Consider the following 22,511-nt stretch of genomic DNA (forward strand, 5'->3'; position numbering starts at 1 on the left):
TGGGTTGTGAAACAACAGTATTGTTTTCAATGGAAAATACATGCGCGGAAGCAGCACAATCAGGGAAGAGCTGTGAAAGGAAGCAGACAGACCACTTGGAATTATTTAATAAGTATTCATGGAGAAAATATAATTGACATCTGTGATTCAGATATTTTTTTAAGCCAGCAGAAAAGGCCTTGCAGGCCCTGATGGCCCACCACTGAAAATGACTAATATCTGCCAAAATATTGGTCTTGTCTACTTACTGTTTTCACTAGTCTGTTCACTGAGCAAAAATACATAAATATGACAAACTGTAACAGTCAGCTGTGTACGGACACACACACACACACACACACACACACACACAAAAGATCATATTTAAGTTTGTCCTTTTCCTTCTTCCATGAGTCACTCTGTCTTGAGTTCATTCTGCAGCAGAAGAAAACAGATCTAATTTGATCTGACACTTCTGTTTGGAAATCTACATATTTCTTCTTCCCACAAAGCAACACAAAATTTCCACCCCACTCGTTAAACCAGTCGTATAGTGGAGTCATAGGACATAGTTGTGTAGTTCTCACTAATAGCCTTATTTCCTGGTTGACTGTTTTGTGTGTGTCTGTGTGGGAGGACAGAGACAGACAGGCTGAAAACCCACTGAGGACGGTCTGTGGACACGCTGGTGCTTCTGTCTAATCTGTGTTTGAGCCGTGAACGTTCAGGATGCTGCTGTTTCTGCTGCTGCTGCTGATGTCCTGCACCTCCCAGGCTTCACATTTCTTTGGGACATTGATAACTTATTATCCAACAGATGTTCGTTCAGATGGAGCGGTGACGGTATGTACAGTTTACCATGAACACGTTTGAATGAAGTTCTGTAATTTAATTACAGACACTGATGGTATCACTTTATAACAGTGGTTCAACCTTTTTTACTCCTGACCCCATTTTATCGTCACAAATTTCTGTCGACCCCAGACACTCAAAACAGAGACTTTTTTTTTTGTTGCTAAAATTAACTTGTCTTTGATTCTGTAATAGTTTTCTATCCTATGTTTCAAATCCAGGTTAATTTTAGAGGACATTTAGTCTATATAATGTATATTATTATGGACGGAGGCAGTAAATCCAGGTGTAGATTACTGCACAAAGGGAGAATTGGATTTTCTTTTGTCAGGATATGTACAGTCAGTCCAGCTTGGATTTACAAGGAGGACAATTAATACTGAACAAACAATATCTCAAGCTATGAATTATGAAAGAGCTGCAGCATCTGAAACCGACCACAATGAACATTTGACAGATAAACAGAACCACAGTGCTTCAGTTTCACACTCACAGTTTGTCTGCTATGGATTGGGATTGGCTCTGTCAACTCAACACAGATTTATATTAGAAAGGTTGTATTTTTTATCAATTACTGGAAATTTCAGGTGACCCCCACGTTGGGTCCAGACTCCAAGGCTGCTTTTTAATAATGTTCACTAAAGTCATTTTAAATTATTACCTCCGCCAAGGAGGTTCTGTTTTCATCAGGGTTTGTTTGTTTGTCTGTTGGCAAGATAACTCAAAAAACATTATTGAAGGATTTTGATTAAATTTTCTGGAAATGTTGATACTGGCACAAAGAACAAATGATTAAATTTTGGTGGTAATGTGGGGGTGGGGGGGTCTGCCTTGGTGGAAGTCTGTGCTCTCCGAATGCTTTTCTAGTTATGTAATGACTAACGCAGATACATATTTTTTAGATAGATTATAGATTTATAAATTATTACTGTACTTTCTATATGAGCACAATGTCAAAGTACGTACACAAAGGACTCTTTAAATATGTGTGATGTGTCAACAGAACTTCTCTCATTTATTGTCATGTGTCTTCAAATATGACGTCAATGTCATCACCCATAAAGTTAGAATAAAATATTTTTTACTTCTTGTCATTCAGTTCAATTTAATTTTATTTGTACAGCCCTATATCACAATAGGGTTTCCTCACAGGGCTTTACAGAATTAGTTAAATCTGGGAAAAAAAAAAGAAAAAGAAAAAAAAAAGAAAAAAGTCAAATAAACAGTAGATGAAGGAAATGGATTAATGAAATGATGAAATGATTATGACAATGTGATTTATTCTTGACAGATCCAATGTAAGTGGACTCAGTCTGTGCCCACTGGAAGGAAGGTGTCTGAAAACAGAATTATTGTTTTATTTAAAGGGTTGGAGTTTTGAAAACAAGGGATGCATGATAATTGTTTTTGTACAACAGATACTGATAACCTGTACCTTCCTGCTTCCAGTAACTGATACCAATAAACAATGGTTCCCATTGCTTTTCCTCTTATTTCCAGCCAATGTTTAACACTGTTAATAGTAAAACTACACTGAACAAAAATATAAACGCACCACTTTTGTTTTTGCTCCCATTTTTCATGAGCTGAACTCAAAGATCTAAAACTTTTTCTATGTACACAAAAGGCCTATTTCTCTCAAATATTGTTCATAAATTTGTCTAAATCTGTGTTAGTGAGCACTTCTCCTTTGTCCTTTGCTGAGATAATCCATCCATCTCACAGGTGTGGCATATCAAGATGCTGATTAGACAGCAGGATTATTGCACAGGTTTGACTTAGGCTGGCCACAATAAAAGGCCACTCTAAAATGTGCAGTTTTACTGTATTGGGTGGTCCAGGGGGGTCAGAAAACCAGTCAGTATTTGGTGTGACCACCATTTTCCTCACACAGTCTTCTTCATGAATTCTCTGAAACAGCTTTGGAGATGGCTTATGGAAGAGAAATGAACATTCAATTCACAGGCAAAAGCTCTGGTGGAGATTCCTGAAGTCAGCATGACCATTGCATATTCCCTCAAAACTTGTGACATCTGTGGTATTGTGCTGTGTGATAAAACTGCACATTTTGGAGTGGCCTTTTATTGTGGCCAGCCTAAGGCACACCTGTGCAAAAATCATGCTGTCTAATCAGCATCTTGATCTGCCACACCTGTGAGGTGGATGGATTATCTCAGCAAAGAAGAAGTGTTCACTAACACAAATTTAGACAGATTTGTGAACAATATTTGAGAGAAATAAACCTTGTGTGTACACAGAAAAAGTTTTAGATCTTTGTGTTCAGCTCATGAAAAATGGGAGCAAAAACAAAAGCGGTGCGTTTATATTTTTGTTCAGTGTAGAAAAGCACTCAGAGAGCACAGACCTCTGCCAAGGTGGATCAGTCCCCCCTCCATCTGGATCTTTCTCTTGGTCTGCACCTTTCTCTTGGTCTAGATCTTCCTCTGGGTCTGGATTTTCTTCAGGGTCTGGGTCTTCCTCTTGGTCTTACAGGTTATTAATGACAGTATTAAACTGGTCTGATCCACTTGAGATAAAATTGGGTTGAATGTGGAACCTGAACTAAAATGTTTATTAGTATCTTCAGCATAATTTTTGGAATTTCACAAATCCATCCCATGGTCCATTTTGGACCCTCTAGTGGGCTGGACTGGACCCTGGACTGCATGTTTGACACCTGTGTTGTAACATGTTACCAAAATGTTCGATGGAGATTTGAGGAATGAAAACAGAAACCAAATGATCTAATTCTAAAGTAATTATTATCTAATTCTATGAATGATCATTTTTGTTCCTAATAAGTGCATTGGCTGAAGTCTGTAACACCTGTTTACTGTCATCCTGCAGGTCGTCCTTCGCTCTAAGCTGAACTTCCGCTCTTGTAATGACTACACACATGCAACCTGGCAGTGTCACCGTGGAAACTGTGGCAGTCAGACTTCAGCAGTGGCCGGCACTGTTGACAGTGAAAGTACTGGACAGTTTTGTCAGACAGAGGTAGTTTATACTCGACAGGTTTCTACGAATGCTCCGTTTCAGCTGTGGTGAGTTTACTGACTCTGAAGACACATAGGCCCCATCCCAATTCACCCCTTGGCCCTCCCCCTTGGTCCTCCCCCTTGGCCCGCCCCTTCTCCCGTCCCCTGTCCCTCTTCCCCCTTCCCCCTCCCCCTGGCCTTCCCTCCCTCATGGAGAATTGGGACACTCCTACCCCTTCACACAAACGCACAAAATGGAGGGGTCGGGCAAAGGGGGAGGGGCCAAGGGGTGAAATGGGATTGTTTCCAAGAGTACAGACAGACTCAGGTCATGATGATTTTCTCTCCCACTTTTAGGTTGAACAGCGGTAACTGGATATCAGGCATTGTAAATCGTATTGTAAGTTGGAGAGCTTTGATACGGGTGGAACTGAGGAACCGGTCTGATACTGGCCAAGCCAACAGATCACCACAGACCACCATCCTGCCTGTTGTCCGGTAAGATCCCCACTGGACAAATCTGTCAATCAAATCAATCAATTAATTAATTAATCAAATTTTTTTATGTAGCGTCACGTCATCATTAAAGTTATGTGATGAGAGCAAGAGAGAGAGATGGAGGGAGGGATTAGTAGAGTTGGAGACAGACACATGGATGCACAGAAGAGTGAACTGTAACTGTTCAAAACTACAACTGCTGATACCAGTAGAACTACCGATAACTAAGGACGCACAATAACTATCGGCACTGATAATGATCGGTCCGATATTGAAAAAAAATTATGTCATTCAGATAATTCCGATAATTAAAGTTTTCACTGATAAATACAGCCCATAATAATAAATCTAAATTGCTTAGACGTGGTGGAGTTCACCAGTACACAGTGCATGTTGTTGCCTTGGCAACCACCATAAAAATCAAGAAGAAGCAGAAGCAGAGGTGTGGATCAGTCCATTGTTTGTCAGTCAAAGGGTTTTCAGTTCCTTAGTCTGGGACAGCTGTAAGACCAAGAAGAAGATCCAGACCAAAAAGAAGATCCAGACCAAGAGGAAGATCCAGACCCAGAGGAAGATCCAGACCAATTGGTATCAGTTAGGAGAAGCAGAAGTTATCGGTATCGGTATCAGTTGTAAAAAACAATTATTGTGCATCCCTATTTTTTTCATTATTTCAAAACTAAATTTCCGTTTCCTTTTTCAGTTATTCTGTGTTTTTTGGGTTATATTTCAGAGTTCCTTCCAACTGCCCGAGACAGTTGAACTTGTTGACCTTTGACCCTGATGGAGATGAGGTTAAATGCAGATATGGAGACGCATCAGAGGATGAGTGTAACCCCTGTACACCACCGTCTGTGCTCAACCTCTCATCAGTCAGTGACGCTACAACCAGTAACCCTACACAGTCAGCTGACCACCGCCTCATCATTTCATCTATGATTCCTTCTTTTCCAGTCTTGTACCTTATCGTTCGGACCCACTGGCAGTGGGAATCAAGGACCGTATGCTGTGCAGCTGGTGATGGAGGACTTCCCCCGACAGAGCATCACCCTGACTCAAACCGACGGGACAAAGGAGAACAGAACCACCGACACCAGCATCAGCAAAATACCGGTCCAGTTTGTTTTACAAGGTAACAATTAGTTTCATACGACAGCGTATTAATGCCACATAAGAAAATAAAACCACCTGTCACTACGGGAATAAAGTCATAAAATATCAAGATAAAACCCATCATTTCATGAGAATAAAGCCAGAATATTATGTAACTGTAATATTATTATTTGTTCATAGTATGTAAATGCACTGTTAACTATAATAATAATATTTGTTCAGACTTGTTAAAGCGTGCAGGTCCAGATTCTGGCTTCCACTCCAATAAACGATGCTTTCACGTGTGTTCTCTTTAGCCCCTTTTGTGGGCATATTTAGTATAACTTTAGTCACAACTTGTGTAGCACGTAGCAACAACTACATCCATGACCATGAGCGCCAAACTGGGGAAGGACAACAGGAAATACATACACAACATCCTATAGGCGTCTACAAAATAAAAGCCTCTTTTACACAGGGAGTAAGAGCGCTATAATAACAAACACTTAACAACACTCATATATGTAAATGCACTATTAACTTTAATACTGATATTTGTTCACACTCACATGTGTAAATGTACTATTAACTATAATAATAATATTTGTTCATATTCATATATGTAAATGCACTATAAACTATAATTACACTGGGGAACACAATTTTTGTTGAGTAAGGTCTGACAGCTGTTTTTAACTAATTTTTGGGTGCAGAATCCAAAATTGATCTCAGTTTTTCTCTATCATGTCAAGTTTTTGAACTATAGGATCCCCGTTTTCTTAAAAAAAATATGAAAAATACTGTACTTAACAGATATGTGCTTGTTTTATAAAAATTTTCAAATATTGACATACAATGAAATATCAAATCCCCTACGAACTGAATCCTTGTGAATTTCAAAATCTGCATCATTGCTGTCACTGCGTTCTTCAACATCACTCAGATCTTCTAGAGGAGGTAGTTGTTCGAAAACTGGCACTGGAATTTCAGCTGAATGAGGCATTGGTCTTATAGCTGACGGTAGATTAGGATATTCTATTTTACTTTTATTTTTCTTGTTAAATCCTGATGTTTTCACTAAACAAAAGTCTGTGCAATCTTTTTGTTCTCGCCAAACCATGGGGATACCAAATGCCAACTGCTTGTACACTTTGTGAGGGGTCCATGGCTTGTCTTGATCACAGAGTTTTACTTTAAAATATGCAAAATATGCTTGTTTGACAAATGCACTGATGTTTGCCCTCTGACTTGGAATGGTGAAACTACCATAAATATAGCAAAAGGAGTCAGGGTTGTTTAGGCATTTATGACGAGAAGTAGCAGGAGCAAACATGATCTGGAACAAAGGAAATATATACCTATGGAAATAAAACACTAAGATGGAATAGTTACAAGCTTTGAAAACTAAAGAAACAGCATAAAATGAAATACAACTTACAACGGTATGCCCATGGTTGCAAGGTTAAGAGAAAAGCCAGCACAAATCCTCATAATTCCTACTATGCTAGCTTTCTGTTTGCAGATATTGATAGTACTGACCTATTGGGAGCTGCACACACCTCTCACCGCACTGTCTCAATTGTGACTGCACAAACAAGTAGCCACATAGCTGTAGATGAGTCCAATCGTAATCAGCTGGCAAGTCTTACTACAGCTAATCAGTGGAATTTTGCTTATCTGGAGGGTATGCTGTGGAGGAAAAACTTGACATGCAATTTTGGAATCAACATGCCAATTTTAGTTTAAATCAGCATAAAAATCTAACTCAACAGAAATTTTTTTTCAAATTGTTCCCCAATGTTATAATATTTGTTCACACTCATAAATGCACTATTAACTTTAATACTGATATTTGTTCACACTCATATGTGTAAATGTACTATTAACTACAATAATACTATTTATTCACACTCATGTATGTATGTACTAAACAGATCAGTCATTGAGTTTAAACACAGACACTACTGAACAGGACATGGGGCTTTTCTTTGTCCCTATAGTGGATCCTGTGGTTCCATCCTGTACAGACGGACTCTACCTGCCCAGGTTTCTCCCACCGACCCCAGACCATGGAGTTCAGCTGTATGTCCTGGTCAACCAAACACTGGAGATACGCATCCAAGCAGAGGCAAACATGTCAACGTACGTACAAGCAGAACTGAGGCTGTAGAAGGTGCACTGTGAACATGCCCTGAGGACAGTATGTGGTTTGACAAGTACTTACAGTCATGCACAAATAATGGTTTTTATTTCAGATGGTTCACAAGTGATCTAGTCTGTTTAGTTCAGTCATAGAAGACAGGTTGGACCAGAGGGAAAGTACAGTACATGTATAGAACATACCAGGAATAACAGGCAGCAGCTGGTAGGAGGGAAAGACTGGGTTCAAAACAACACACACACATATGCATACGCACACACACACACACACACACACGCACACACACATGCACACATACACAAACACACAGAAACACACAGACTCTTATGCACACACACACATACGCACGCACACACACATGCACACACACACACACACACACACACACACACACACATGCACACACACAAACACACAGACACATATGCACAAACACACACTTACGCACACACACACACGCACACACACATGCGCACACACACACACATACAGGTATATCAAAGGCACAAAACATTTAGTAACAGGCAGCATATTGGTTAAATTGTTTTTAACATTAACTGTTTAATAAAATATTCAGTTTTCATTGGACATTTTGATGTTAGAGGATAATTTACTAATGTAAATATTTTCATAATTTGCTGTTTTGTATTTGTTATGTTTTTTTTTTGTGGTAAAAACAAAGGGAACATTTGGAGTTGGTATTATTTATTGGCAAAATGTAGTAATGTTTTTTTTATATTAAACCAAGGAGAAAGTTTGAACTGATAATTTCTAGGTTATTATATTATTTTTATTTTTACTTTTTGATTTTTGAGATGACAGTTGGTGTGTATGTGGGCCTTGAATTAACAGGAGTTCAATAATCTTGATTGTAAAAATTTTTTCACTTCACTAATTCCTCCCAGGGGCTGGATGGGAGCCTTGGGTGGGCTGGTTTTGGCCCACGGGCCGTATGTTTGACACCTGTGCTCTGAAAAGACACAATGAAAAGACAGATGAGACAAAGGACACGTGGTTAAGTGGACAGGTTTGGATGTGGTCTGTTGTCTGTGTGTGTGTAGGATCTCTGAGCTGCTGTTCAGTGGACCACACAACATGGCTGAGAACAGATCTGGACCAGGAGAGTACACCCTGACATGGAGCCCCTCCCCCAGTGAAGCAGGACAAAGCCACCCGGTCTGCTTCCTGGTCCAGGCCGTCTTAAAGTCAGTCTCACCTTTACAGACCCACAACTGTTTTTGTCACAACTTCCAAGTGACGTTTTTGTTTTTCCCAAGTTCATTAAAGCAACACCATGGAATTTTGCTGGTCTCCCTCCTAGTCCACCAGTACCAGGTCCAGGTCTCCTTCCTAGTCCACCAGTCCCAGGTCCAGGCCTCCTTCCTAGTCCAACAGTACCAGGTCCAGGTCTCCTTCCTAGTCCACCAGTCCCAGGTCCAGGTCTCCTTCCTAGTCCAACAGTACCAGGTCCAGGTCTCCCTCCTAGTCCAACATCGCCAGGTCCAGGTCTCCTTCCTAGTCCACCAGTACCAGGTCCAGGTCTTCCTCCTAGTCCAACAATATCAGGTCCAGGTCTCCTTCCTAGGCCACCAGTACCAGGTCCAGGTCTCCATGGTCTCCATTCCTCCTCCTCTTCCAGTCAAAGCTGGTCCAATATCCCCCCTAGTCCCTCCTCATATTTGGTCCCTCTCAGTCTGTCTTGTCGTTGTCTCTGTGGACAACACCCTTACCTAGGGATGGGAATCGATAAGAATTTAAGGATTCCAATTCCATTATCGATTTTGCTTATCGATCCGATTCTCTTATTGATTCTCATTGGGTGGGGAGTAAAAGAGTACAAACAAGTGTGTTTGCATTAACTGTCTTTTATATTTCCATCTCCATCCATTGAAATCCTGTGGTACCCCATCCATCCATTATCCACCGCTTATCCGGGGCCGGGTCGCAGGGGTAACAGTCTCAGCAGGGATGCCCAGACTTCCCTCTCCCCAGACACCTCCTCCAGCTCTTCCAGGGGGACCCCGAGGCATTCCCAGGCCAGCCAAGAGACATAGTCTCTCCAACATGTCCTAGGTTTCCCCGCGGCCTCCTCCCGTTGGGACATGCCCGGAACACCTCCCCAGGGAGGCATCCAGGAGGCATCCAAAACAGATGCCCGAGCTACCTCAGTTGGCCCCTCTCGATGTGGAGGAGCAGCGGCTCTATGCCGAGCTCCTCCCTGGTGGGTGAGCTCCTCACCCTATCCCTAAGGGTGCGCCCAGCCACCCTTGCACAGGGAACTCATTTTGATCGCTTGTATCTGGGATCTTGTCCTTTCAGTCATGACCCAAAGCTCATGACCATAGGTGAGGGTAGGAACGTAGATTGACCGGTAAATCGAGAGCTTCGCCTCTCGGCTCAGCTCCTTCTTCACCACAACAGACCGGTACAACGACTGCATCACTGCAGACGCTGCACCGATCCGTCTGTCAATCTCACGCTCCATCTTTCCCTCACTCGTGAACAAGACCCCAAGATACTTAAACTCCTCCACTTGGGACAAAGACTCTCCGCCGACCCGGAGAAGGCAGACCACCTTTTTCCGGTCAAGAACCATGGTCTCGGATTTGGAGGTGCTGATCCTCATCCCACTCACTTCACACTCGGCTGCAAACCGCCCCAGGGCACGCTGAAGGTCCAGGTTCGATGAGGCCAACAGGACAACGTCATCTGCAAAAAGCAGAGATGAAATCCAGTGGTCCCCAAACCGGACCCCCTCCGGCCCCTGGCTGTGCCTAGAAATTCTGTCCATAAAAATTATGAACAGAACCACTGACAAAGAGCAGCCCTGCCAGAATCCAACATGCACCTGGAATAGGTCTGACTTACTGCCGGCAATGCGAACCAGGCTCCTGCTTTGGTCATACAAAGACCGGACTGCCCTCAGCAGAGGGCCCTGGACCCCATACTCCCGAAGCACCCCCCATAGAATACCACGTGGGACGTGGTTGATCGCCCTCTCCAAATCCACAAAACACATGTGGACCGGTTGGGCGAACTCCCATGAACCCTTGAGCACCTGATGGAGAGTATAGAGCTGGTCCAGTGTTCCATGAGCAGGATGAAAACCGCATTGTTCCTCCTGGATCCGAGGTTCGACTATCGCTCGGCTCCTCCTCTCCAGTACCCTGGAATAGACTTTCCCCGGGAGGCTGAGGAGTGTGATCCCCCTGTGGTTGAAGCACATCCTCCGGTCCCCCTTCTTAAAAAGGGGGACCACCACCCCGGTCTGCCAATCCAGAGGTACTGTCCCCGACTGCCACGCGATGTTACAGAGACGTGTCAGCCAAGACAGTCCTTGCACATCCAGAGACTTAAGGTACTCAGGGCGAATCTCATCCACCCCCGGTGCCCTGCCACCGAGGAGCTTGCCAACCACCTCAGTGACTTCAGCTTGGGTGATGGACGAGTCCACCTCTGGGACCTCAGCTTCTGCTTCCTCTATGGAGGACGTGACAGTGGGATTGAGGAGATCCTCGAAGTATTCCTTCCACCATCCGACCACATCCCCAGTCGAGGTCAGCAGCTCCCCACTTCCACTGTGAACAGTGTTGGTGGCACACTACTTTCCCCTCCTGAGGCGCCAGACAGTTTGCCAGAATTTCCTTGAGGCTGACCGATAGTCCTTCTCCATGGCCTCCCCACACTCCACCCAGACCTGAGTTTTTTCCTCCACAACCGCTCAGACTGCCGCACGCTTGGCCCGCCGGTACCCATCAGCTGCGTCAGGAGTCCCACGAGCCAACAAGGCTCGATAAGACTCCTTCTTCAGCTTGACGGCATCCCTTACTTCCGGGGTCCACCACCAGGTTCGGGGATTGCCACCATGAGAGGCACCAGAGACCTTGCGACCACAGCTCCGAGCAGCCGCTTCGACAATGGAGGTGGAGAACATGGTCCACTTGGACTCAATGTCCCCAGCCTCCTCGGGGATCCAGGAGAAGCTCTCCCGGAGGTGGGAGTTGAAGACCACGCTGACATTGGGCTCTGCCAGATGTTCCCAGCAGACCCTCACAACACATTTGGGCCTACCGAGTCTGTCCAGTTTCCTCCTTCGCCAGCGGATCCAACTCACCACCAGGTGGTGATCGGTTGACAGCTCTACCCCTCTCTTCACCCGAGTGTCCAAAACATGTGGTCGGAGGTCTGATGACACGACAACAAAGTCAATCATCGTCCTCCGACCTAGGGTGTCCTGGTGCCAAGTGCACTTATGGACATCCCTGTGTTCGAACATGGTGTTTGTTATGGACAAACTGTGACTAGCACAGAAGTCCAATAACAAAACACCACTCGGGTTCAGATCGGGGAGACCATTCCTCCAAATCACCCCCCTCCAGGTCTCACTGTCGTTGCCCACGTGGGCATTGAAGTCACCCAGGAGAACAATGGAGTCCCCAGTCGGAGCACCCAAGAAGGCCAGGTACTCTGCGCTGCTGTTCGGCTCGTAGGCTGAGACAACAGTGAGGCACCTGTCCCCGACCCGAAGGCACAGGGACGCGACCCTCTTGTTCACCGGGGAAAACTCCAACACATGGCGGCTGAGCTGAGGGGCTATGAGCAAGCCCATACCAGCCCGCTGCCTCTCACCACGGGCAACGCCAGAGAAGTGGAGAGTTCAGCCCGACTCTGTACTCTCTGGCTCTCTGGACTTTCCATCTCTGCACAGAAAATATAACATATACAGTATGTACAAATAATAAGAACAGATGACGCCAGGCCGGGTTTGAAGGGGGGGGGTACAGTGAAAGTGAAACTCTACCTGCTCTACCATCTGAGCCATGGCTTGTCCAATAACCGAAGGGTTGGCGGTTTTGAATCCCGCTCTGTCCATGTGCTGTTGTGTCCTTGGGCAAGGCACTTTACCCCCCTTGCCTCCAGTGCTGCTACTCACACTGGTGTATGAATGTGTGTGAATGTTCGGTGGTGGTCGGAGGGACCATAGGCGCAGATTGGCAGCCACGCTTCCGTCTGTCTGCCCCATGGCAGCTGTGGCTACAGATGTAGTTTACCATCACAAGAGGGAGAATGTGAGAGCGAATGAATAATGGATCCTCTGTACACGCTTTGAGTATGCGTTCATAGAAAAGCGCAATATAAATCTAATCCATTAAAGACGCTTTACTAATTCCTCTACTGCTGCATTTCCACTACGTGGAACTGGTTCAACTCAGCCTGTCTCCCGTTGTTGTGCACCTCATTTCCTTTCCCCTACCTTCTAAAACTTGTATTTGAGGGGTCTGACATTTGTTGCCTGCACCGGAACCGGAACTGGGCCCAGATGATGGCCTGGTGTTCACTCTGCCGCTAGATTCAGAAGTGCCGCTAAGTAGCGAATCAAATACGTGACATTCCTGCAAATGAATCACATGCTGTGGACAAATGTTTGAACATATTGGAGGGATTCCACCCTTTAGAATAAATGGAAGCTTTGCAAGTGTTACAACTGGACCTGGTGTTGTCTTTTTAGACCCTCTCTGCCTCAACACCATGTTGGCTACGTTCTGACCCAAAAAAATGCAGCGTACGCATGACGTCATCGCGCATGCATAATGAAGGCAGAATCAGTAAGCAGAATTGTTAAGCAGGCAGATTCCAAGGAATCGAGCTACTGGGATCCGGTTCTCAAAAAGAACCGGTTCTCGATTCCCATCCCGACCCTTACCGTCTGTCTTGTCTTGCTCCTTCAGTCATGTGACCTTTAGTCTATCTGTAACTTTCCTTCACTCCTAACTTCGTTGACCTCCTCGTCTTCTGAAGGTGGAGGGGGGATGGGACCTATGTCCTAAACCAGTCCAGTTCTGTAGTTCTGTCAGTGTCAGGGTTCCAACCCCAAACCAGAGGTGTCCTAGTGTCAGTGCAGGAGATCCAGACGCTCTGGAGACATGACCACAGTGGAACTGAACCAACTGGAGTAGATGTTCCACCAAAATGACCTGAACATAGAGTTTGAAGGATGAAAAGCTTCATGGTGTTGCTTTAAAGTTCAGAGTAATATCATCGGTTATTGGATCAAATTAAAAAAAAATGAGACAAAAATTACCTGTTCAACAAAATATATCATTAACTGAATATAAAAAAGTGCTTATTTTATACTTTTTTATTTCATTTTAGTTAACTCAGATTTTTTTCCCATTGTTTCATATTTTATAAATTTGTTTTTTTTTCATCAAAGTGACTCTTTCAGCAAATTCTCTCAATAACTGAACATAAACCATCCACTGTCACTAGTCCCTTTTCCATCGTCCATCTGAGCTAAACTTTCCCCATATTTCCTAAATGTGTTTAAACAGAAGTGTGTAATGTTGGTTTGTCCATTCAACCCCAAATGTGCTGTTTAGTTTCTTTCTTCTGGTAGATGTCAGTAGAAGTCATTCCATAAACATGAACATAAATCTGTGTTGATTTGAAACTAGAATGTTCGTTACCCCTCTATCTCCGACTTCCTGGTGTGTCCACACATACACACACATGTTTGGGCTCAACTCTTCTTCTTTTCTTGTTCTAACATCCATCAACATCTGTTTGTTTTGGTCATGTGACTCTAGTTGGACTCAAAGGTCTTTCCATTACAGTTTTGTGTCATATACCAATTTAACTACGTAAAAACACCTCTAAGAACAACAACAACTATTCAGAGAAAAATGAGAGTTTTGGTGAAATTGTCATTTTTCCATTAGACAAATTTTATGCACAAGTTAAATTCATGCAAATTGAGGATCAATGGAAAAGAGACTACTGACAGGTAGGGGTGTAAGAAAATATCGGTTCTACAATATATCGCGATATTTAATTTCACAATACTGTATCAATATTAAAAAGCATTGTATCGATAGTTTTGGGTATTTATTCAAATGCAGATATGGCGGAGGTTCATTTTGTTTTCATTTTTGTTTTGTCTTTTTTGTTTATATTTTATTTATTATTATTTAACACTGTTTTATTAAATAATGGTTATTTGAAGCATCCTGAAAGTACTTTTTACTGTCTGAGAGGCAGATTTTAGTTCCTTTGGAAACTGGAGAATAATTTGGAGAATTAGAAAAATGTTGTGATATAGCATTAGATCCTGTTCTGATCACATAAAAATGTGTTTAGTATTTGTACATATTTCAGGCGTAATTCAATTCTTCCAGGAAATAAACTTTAAAAAAAAAGAAACAAACAAAAAATTGCTTTCCTTTAACAGTATCATGAAATATTGCGATATATCGTATCATGATCCTAGTATTGTGATTTGTATCATATCGCCAGATTCTTGCCAATGCACACCCCTAGTGACAGGTAGAGAGAGAGCATAGCTACTTTTATTGATGCTAGCATAGGAAGATAAAAGATCCCGAAAAGTTGAGGCTGTACCATTTTATTTCTCATTTCACGTTTTATCTGATACAACAGTATAGTTTTGTAACTATGGTACTTTCACTGATTTCTGTCCTCAGTTCAACCAAGTATCACTCAGATCTGCGATGCATCATTATGACTGTCGGAGGCAGTGAGTAGACATTTCTACTTTTTTTTAAACATTTCTTTTGCTGATTTCTCTGATCTGTTAACTTCATGTGAAACTTGTTTGCAGCTCCGATAACAACAACCACATTAGCTCCCACCACCGTTTCCTCTACAACCACGTTAGCTCCCACCACCGTTTCCTCTACAACCACGTTAGCTCCCACCACCGTTTTCTCTACAGCTACAGAGACTGTAACAAACTCCACAACAAGGCCAATAACTGCTGTAACCTCTGCACCTGCTGGGACCCAAAACTTCAGTAAGTATGTTCCCGACTGAGAACGACACAAAAATGAACGCACACATTAGTCAGCTTCATGTAGATTAGTAGTGTCTGTAGGTAAATGTGTCCATATGTGACCTGGATCTGGTCTATTACAGACAGTCTGAACAGCACTAATCTGACCCAAACCACTTTCATATGTGGTCCTAAATCTGACCCAGACCACTTTCATATGTGGTCCTAAATCTAATATGGATATGATATTTTCCAGTCTGAATGTCCAGGTCGCATTTATCCGACCTTTACATGATTGAAATGCAACCAACGTCCCAGTTGTTCATCCCAGGAGGAAGAGCGGAGGAAAACCATATTTCCTTCTGTAAACACAGTGTGTGTCTGCATGGTCACGTATTCCATCAGGACCTCTTTTGTGCATGTGGGTCACTTCAGGGTGACATTCAGTTCAGACTCAAAGCTGATAGAAGTCACATTTAATGTAGAATATGAACCAACACACACACAAAAAACGGATTTCACCCAAAAATCCGAGCTGTGTGGGCAGAGCCTGAGTTACTGCTTCTTTCTTATTTTATTTTCTGTATTACTAGTCGTCGCTCTGCATTTGAAGATTTCCTCGTCATCTCCACTGACTGAGGACAACATAGAGGACACTTTCCTCCAACAGGTTTGTCTTCTGAAACTAATCAGACATCATATCCAAACATGGAAAAGGAGCAGACAGAAAATGGTGCTTCCTTCCACTGGACTGAACACAAACATTAATGCAGTGATGGACATTATTAAACCTCTGTTAACAGTGACCATGCCTAAAACCCACTCCATTTTCATTTTGCAGCTGAAAGATGAACTGGTGAGGCAGGGGCTGCCATCGAGCACAACTCTACGCCTTCTGAGAATCACTGAACCATAAGCTACACTGACCTAAAGTGGTCTAATATCACATTTTATTCATGCAACAGTTTTGTTTTTGTTTTTTGCTGTAATTTTTATTTGGAAGATAAAATTATCAACATCATCATGATTTTTAGATAAAAGGTTAAACAAAGAAAAACAAACATATTTCTTTGCTGCTGATACATATTTTTATGCTTACAATATTAAAAATTGTTTAAATTATATTTTGACTTTATCTTAAAAAAAAAAGAAAATACATGACATTCAGTTGCTCCTGCTGTAAAACATCTGATTTCACTGTTTCAATGTTAGACGTTCATGTATGGAAAGAGTTTCCTCTTCTGTACGTTTAAGCATATGGGTGGGTGAGGACTTGGATTTGGATGATTTGTATATCCTCCTGAGACCCAGGAAAGGGAAAATTTTAGCTTTTTTACATTAAACAATTGTCTTGATGGAAAACTGCATAATGCAAGAGTTTTTTCAGATACATTTTAAAAACTATTTTTATTTATTTATTGTTTTTTTTTTTTATGGAATGTCTTCTGTAATGGACAGAACTTTTTAAGTAAAACTGTCAAACTTTTGTCCCCTACAGAGGACAAAAAAGCATTGCTGGGTCTCAGGAGGATATCGACAATCTGCTGAAAAAGATGGGCTCAAAAAGCAATCTCAGAGTGGTTTTAGAGTCATCTGAAGACTGATAAACAGATTAATGCAGTTGTTAAAGTAAGTTTTTTCCAGCTTCGTTTTTTGGCCAAAGTGAAGCCCTTCATCTCTCAGTGATCTGGACAAAGCGATCCATGCTTTTATCAGTTCAGTCTGGACTACTGTAATGCACTGTATTATTATCTCACTCAGTCCTCTCCATCACTTACAGCTGGTACAAAGTGCAGCTGCCCGTTTCTTAACTAACTCCTCCAGATTCAACCACATCAGCCCCAGTCCACCATCACATTGATTTTAAATTGTAATATTTGTGTTTAAAGCTTTAAGTGATCTGGTTCCTCCCTATTTAAGTGAGATTTGAACAGTTCACCGCCCCAGCAGAGGGCTCCCATCGTCCTCTCACATGGTTTTGGATAGGGATGCACCGATACCACTTTTTTCCAGACCGAGTACAAGTACAAGTACTTCCATTTGAGTACTTACCAATACCGAGTACCGATACAAGTACTTAATAATCCCATTCCAGTTGTTAGTTCCTTTTGTAAATGTGCTTTATTGTCGTTGTCATTAGTCTGACTGGAACAAAGTGCTGCTACTGACATTTAATGTGTTGGAATGAGCATTTGTCAATTAATCCACCAGAGGGCGCCGCTCTGAATTAACCATACTGGACAAATACCACGAAGAAGAGTAAAGTTTTATGAGAAGAAGAAGAAGAAAGTCAGTAATAACTAGAAAAGCACTCAGAGAGCGCAGAACTCCGCCAAGGCAGATCAGTGCCCCCCCTCTCCCGATCACCACCAAAATGTAATCATTTGTTTCTTGTGCCAGTATCAACATTTCCTGAAATTTCATCTAAATCTGTTCATAACTTTTTGAGTTATGTTGCACACAGACAGACAGACAGACAAACCAACACCGGCAAAAATATAACCTCCTTGGCGGAGGTAATAAACATGAAGACGACAGAGGCAACACTAATGTGATACTAATATCGCAGCGTTTAAAAGCTTAGCTTCAGGAGGTAGAGAAAAGATAAATGAGCCAGAAGTTTGCTTTTCACTTCCGCTGGCGACGGTCCGCACCACTCCGTACCTCCATAGTATTATCGGTAGGATGTAAACCGGCCCAGCCCTGGGTAGTTGTCCTAAATGTGTCAGTACCTTTTGTCTAACTCACACAGTGGCTCTTTGAACAGATCCTCAACCTCCACGGTTCCGCTGGTATTCTTCGTCTGGGTATGCATCTGCCAGCACCTGGAAAATGGATGGAATGTACGCAGAGGACGGACAGAACGCTGCTTCCATATCTGTCTGTGTCTTTAACGTTACTTGCAGTCAGCGTTACTTTTATCACCGTCATTTATTTTGAAAAATCTCCGCACTCTTCACATTCCCCACACATTATTCCTCCTCCTTGTACCTGCTGCACTGAACTGCGAATGTCACATGGTCGTAAGTGGTATCGGTGCAGATTACTTTTACGAGTATGAGTACAAGTACACACACTGAGTATCGGAGCCGATGCCCAATACTGGTATCAAAATGGTGCATCCCTAGTTTTGGACGTCCCCAGGTCCCCATAGAAACAATGATGGTGTTAGGTAACCCTAACACTGGGCTGATGGTTCATTTACTGTTGCTGCACCAAAACTGTGGAAGTCGTTGCCTACTGACCTGTGAGTCCACACTGACCGGCCCCTGTTCAAGTCCAGGTTAAAGACCCACCTGTTTAGACTGGGTTTGAACCCTTAGCACTGAGACACTAGTAGGTTTTAATCTGTGGTCTTTTTTAACACTGTGCGTTGTGTCTTATTGTTTTATACATATTTATGGTATTTGACTAAACCAGTGGTTTTCAACCTTGGGGTCGGGACCTCATGTGGGGCCGCTTGGAATTGAAATGGGGTTGCCTGAAATTTCTAGTAATTGATAAAAAAAAAAAAAAAAAAATCTTACTATTAAAAAATGTATGGTGAGTTGAGAGAGACAATAACAATCCGTAAAAGACATGACAAACTGTGAAGCTGAAACTGAAGCACTGTGGTTCTGTTTTTCTTTCAATGTTCATTGTGGTCAGTTTCAGATGCTGCAGCTCTTTCATAATTCATGGTTTGAGTTCTTGTTTGTTCAGTATGAACTGTCAGCCTTGTAAATATAAGATGGACTGACTGTACATATGCTGACCAAGGAAAATCCAATTCTCCCTTTGTGCAGTAATCTACACCTGGATTTACTGCCTCCATCCACAATAATATATATTATATAGACTAAATGTCATCTAAAATTAACATGAATCTGCAATATAGTATTGCAAACTATTACATGATCAAAAATGAATTAATTTTAGCAAAAAAAAAAGTCTTTGTTTTGAATGTCTGGGGTCGCCAGAAATTTGTGATGTTAAAATGGGGTCACGAGTCAGAAAAGGTTGGGAACCACTGGACTAAACTGTCTCTATCGATAATTTAATCCTGTTTTTAGATGTAAAGCACTTTGGTCTCCTTCATGTTGTTGTAAACGGCTATATAAATAAACTTTGATTGACTGATTGATTGAGATCAAGACCCAATTGCATTTCACACCTTGGCCCCTCCTCCTTACCCCTACACCTCTATTTTGCGCATTTTTGCGGTTTGTGGTTGATAGTGGTAAATAGATGTCCAAAGCCCATGGAACAGAGAGGGTTCCAGCTGCTGACGACATGGAGAATTCTGTCACAAAGTTAGAACATCTGTTTATAGTGAGGCTTTTTCAGCGCCATAGAGCACCGTCTATGGTCTGGTGCTGATTCACCCACTTCCGTTGTCGGAGTGGTGATTAGGTCACTTCCGGACTCAATCATATTCACACGGTAACGTACCGTGTTGGAGTATGGAGAGTCCAGACCCAGGACTACCTTCAACTGGACTCAGCTACGGAACTGGAGCACGGAACGGTTGCATTCACATGGATAAAAGTAAGCGGACTTTGGGGTCCAGGGGACTCGGATTGGACTATTGTTTGGGATTTTTCATCATAGTTTAGTTTTATTTAGTTTTGCCTTTTTTTCTCTAGTTCAGTTAGTTTTAATTAGTTTTTAGAGCAGGTTTGCTAGTTTTTCTTACTTTTAGTTTTTTTCTAAATGCTTAGTTTTACTTTAGTTTTACTTTCCTCATATCTTTTATCTTCTTTGCCATCATATTCATATAAATCCCAGACAGGACTCTGCTGCTTTCTCCCAACTTTAGTCCCCATGTTTCCAGGTAGAGTGGGGACCAGAAGACGACTGTAAATGACAAATGATGAGAAGTGACGGGCTGTGAAGTGCTGTATAATGCCGCGAGCTAAAGTTGTTCGGGCGAAATAAATTGACTTCAATCCAACACTGGCTAAGGGAATTGTATCCATAATTTTTATATGTTTTAGTTAGTTTTGTAAACACATAATACAATTTCATTTAGTTATCATTTTTTCTTTAAATTACAGTTTTTATTCATTTTAGTCAACAAAAATGTTTTTACAATTCTAGTTTTCATCATTTCATTAGTTTTCGTTAACGATAATAAGCTTGACTCAGATACGGACTTGAATACGCTGTGTGAAAATGGCCTTAATTACATCCTCTGCCTGGTCGGAGGCCACAGTAGAGGGAACACATTTAGTCCACGAAGCCGTGCACTTCAACAGGACACTTCTGTTCACTGCCCTGCATTCACTACAACTAAGACATTGATCTAGGCCAGGGCTCTTTCAGGGGCCACATTCAGCCCCATTTGATCTCAAGTGGGCCAGACCAGTAAAATAATAGCATAATAACCTATAAATAATCACAACTCCAAATATCTTTTTTTCATTTTGTTTTAGTGCAAAAACCCCAATTAAATTCTGAAAATACTTACTTTTACAAACTATTCAAACGAAAAAGATGTGAATAACCTGAGAAAACTGAAATTTCTTAAGAAAAATAAGTGCAATTTTAGAAAAGCACTGAGAGAGCAAAGGCCTCCACCAAAGCAGATCAGTAGCTGCCCCCCTCAATCACCACCAAAATGTAATAATTTGTTCCTTGTGCCAGTATCAACAATTCCTGAAAATTTCATCAAAAACCTGTATGTATATCTATCTATCTATCTATCTATCTATCTATCTATCTATCTATCTATCTATCTATCTATCTATCTATCTATCTATCTATCTATCTATCTATCTATCTATCTATCTATCTATCTATCTATCTATCTATCTATCTATCTATCTATCTACAGGGTGGGGAAGCAAAATTTACAATATTTTGAGGCAGGGATTGAAACACAGTGTATGACCAATTAGTTTATTGAAAGTCATGAGAATTTATTTGCCACAAAAAAATTTGCATAATAGAAAATGTTTTTATTCTATGTGTCCTCCTTCTTTCTCAATAACTGCCTTCACACGCTTCCTGAAACTTGCGCAAGTGTTCCTTAAATATTCAGGTGACAACTTCTCCCAATCTTCTTTAACAGTATCTTCCAGACTTTCTCATAATACTTTTGCTCACAGTCATTCTCTTCTTTCCATTATAAACAGTCTTTATGGACACTCTAACTATTTTTGAAATCTCCTTTGGTGTGACGAGTGCATTCAGCAAATCGCACACTCTTTGACGTTTGCTTTCCTGATTACTCATAAAAAAAGTTTTAGATCTTTGAGTTCAGCTCATGAAAAATAGGAGCAAAAACAAAAGTGGTGCATTTATATTTTTGTTCAGTATATACATATATATATATATATATATATATATATATATATATATATATATATATATATATATATACGTATATATTTCCATCTATGAGTTGTAAACCGTGGTCCTCATCCTTCGTACCTGTATCTTCATTAGTTCCTGTTATTACTGGTTCTAATTATACTAGTCTTTTATTCCAATTATTAATGTTTATTTAAGTAACCTTGAATTCAGTTAGGGTCTTACTGTTAGTAATATTAGTAAATAAATGTCCTTCTGGTCCCATTACACAGCCAAACCAGAACCAAAGGCATCTTCATCTCTGATGTCTACTTTTGGTATTGGAGTTTTTTTTTTTATGATGGGAAGCATCGATCTACATCGTTCTTTCTTTGATCTTCAAAGGTTAAAGACACCAGGGGCTTTCATCCATTTTTGTCCCACATTAATAACATTAATCAGTCCCTCCAGAAAAATGCAATTGAATAATTTAATGCATAATCAAGCAAATGGAGCACATTATGTGGGGGTCCGCATTTTTTCATAAAGGGCGCATATTCACCACAATAATGGCATATTTCCACACAAAACATGCAAAATATGTGGGGCCTGCATGATTTCATAATCCCCACATTTTTCTGCATAAAGTTTAAAAAATATTGTATTGTAACTCGACACGGGTAGGGATGTAGTGACGTCAGTGCGATGTGTGACGTCAACAGCTTGTGCGTCCACAGAAGGTAAACTAACCACGACCCTCAGAAAAAATCCTGCAAGATGCATAAAACCACGTAAAAGCCCACATGTTCTATCACATAATCAAGGATTCTTGCCTGTATTTTTCTGAAGGGATTGATGAACTAATAAAATCAAACCAAAGCAGGAGGAG

At 41.6% G+C, this 22,511-nt stretch overlaps 1 protein-coding gene across 1 annotated transcript; it reads left to right on the forward strand.

Moving 5' to 3' along the window:
• The first annotated feature begins 566 nt into the window (after positions 1-566).
• On the forward strand, positions 567-16,692 carry LOC115438501 (uncharacterized). Its single transcript, XM_030162153.1, has 11 exons — positions 567-822; positions 3,679-3,875; positions 4,167-4,307; positions 5,041-5,179; positions 5,262-5,439; positions 7,400-7,541; positions 8,622-8,765; positions 15,042-15,094; positions 15,179-15,370; positions 15,943-16,019; positions 16,191-16,692. The coding sequence occupies exons 1-11, from the start codon at positions 709-711 to the stop codon at positions 16,263-16,265; spliced, it is 1,452 nt and encodes a 483-aa protein (XP_030018013.1). The 5' UTR covers positions 567-708; the 3' UTR covers positions 16,266-16,692.
• Positions 16,693-22,511: the final 5,819 nt, after the last annotated feature.

This window comes from Sphaeramia orbicularis, chromosome 18 (assembly GCF_902148855.1).
Source record: "Sphaeramia orbicularis chromosome 18, fSphaOr1.1, whole genome shotgun sequence".
Taxonomy (NCBI): domain Eukaryota; kingdom Metazoa; phylum Chordata; class Actinopteri; order Kurtiformes; family Apogonidae; genus Sphaeramia; species Sphaeramia orbicularis.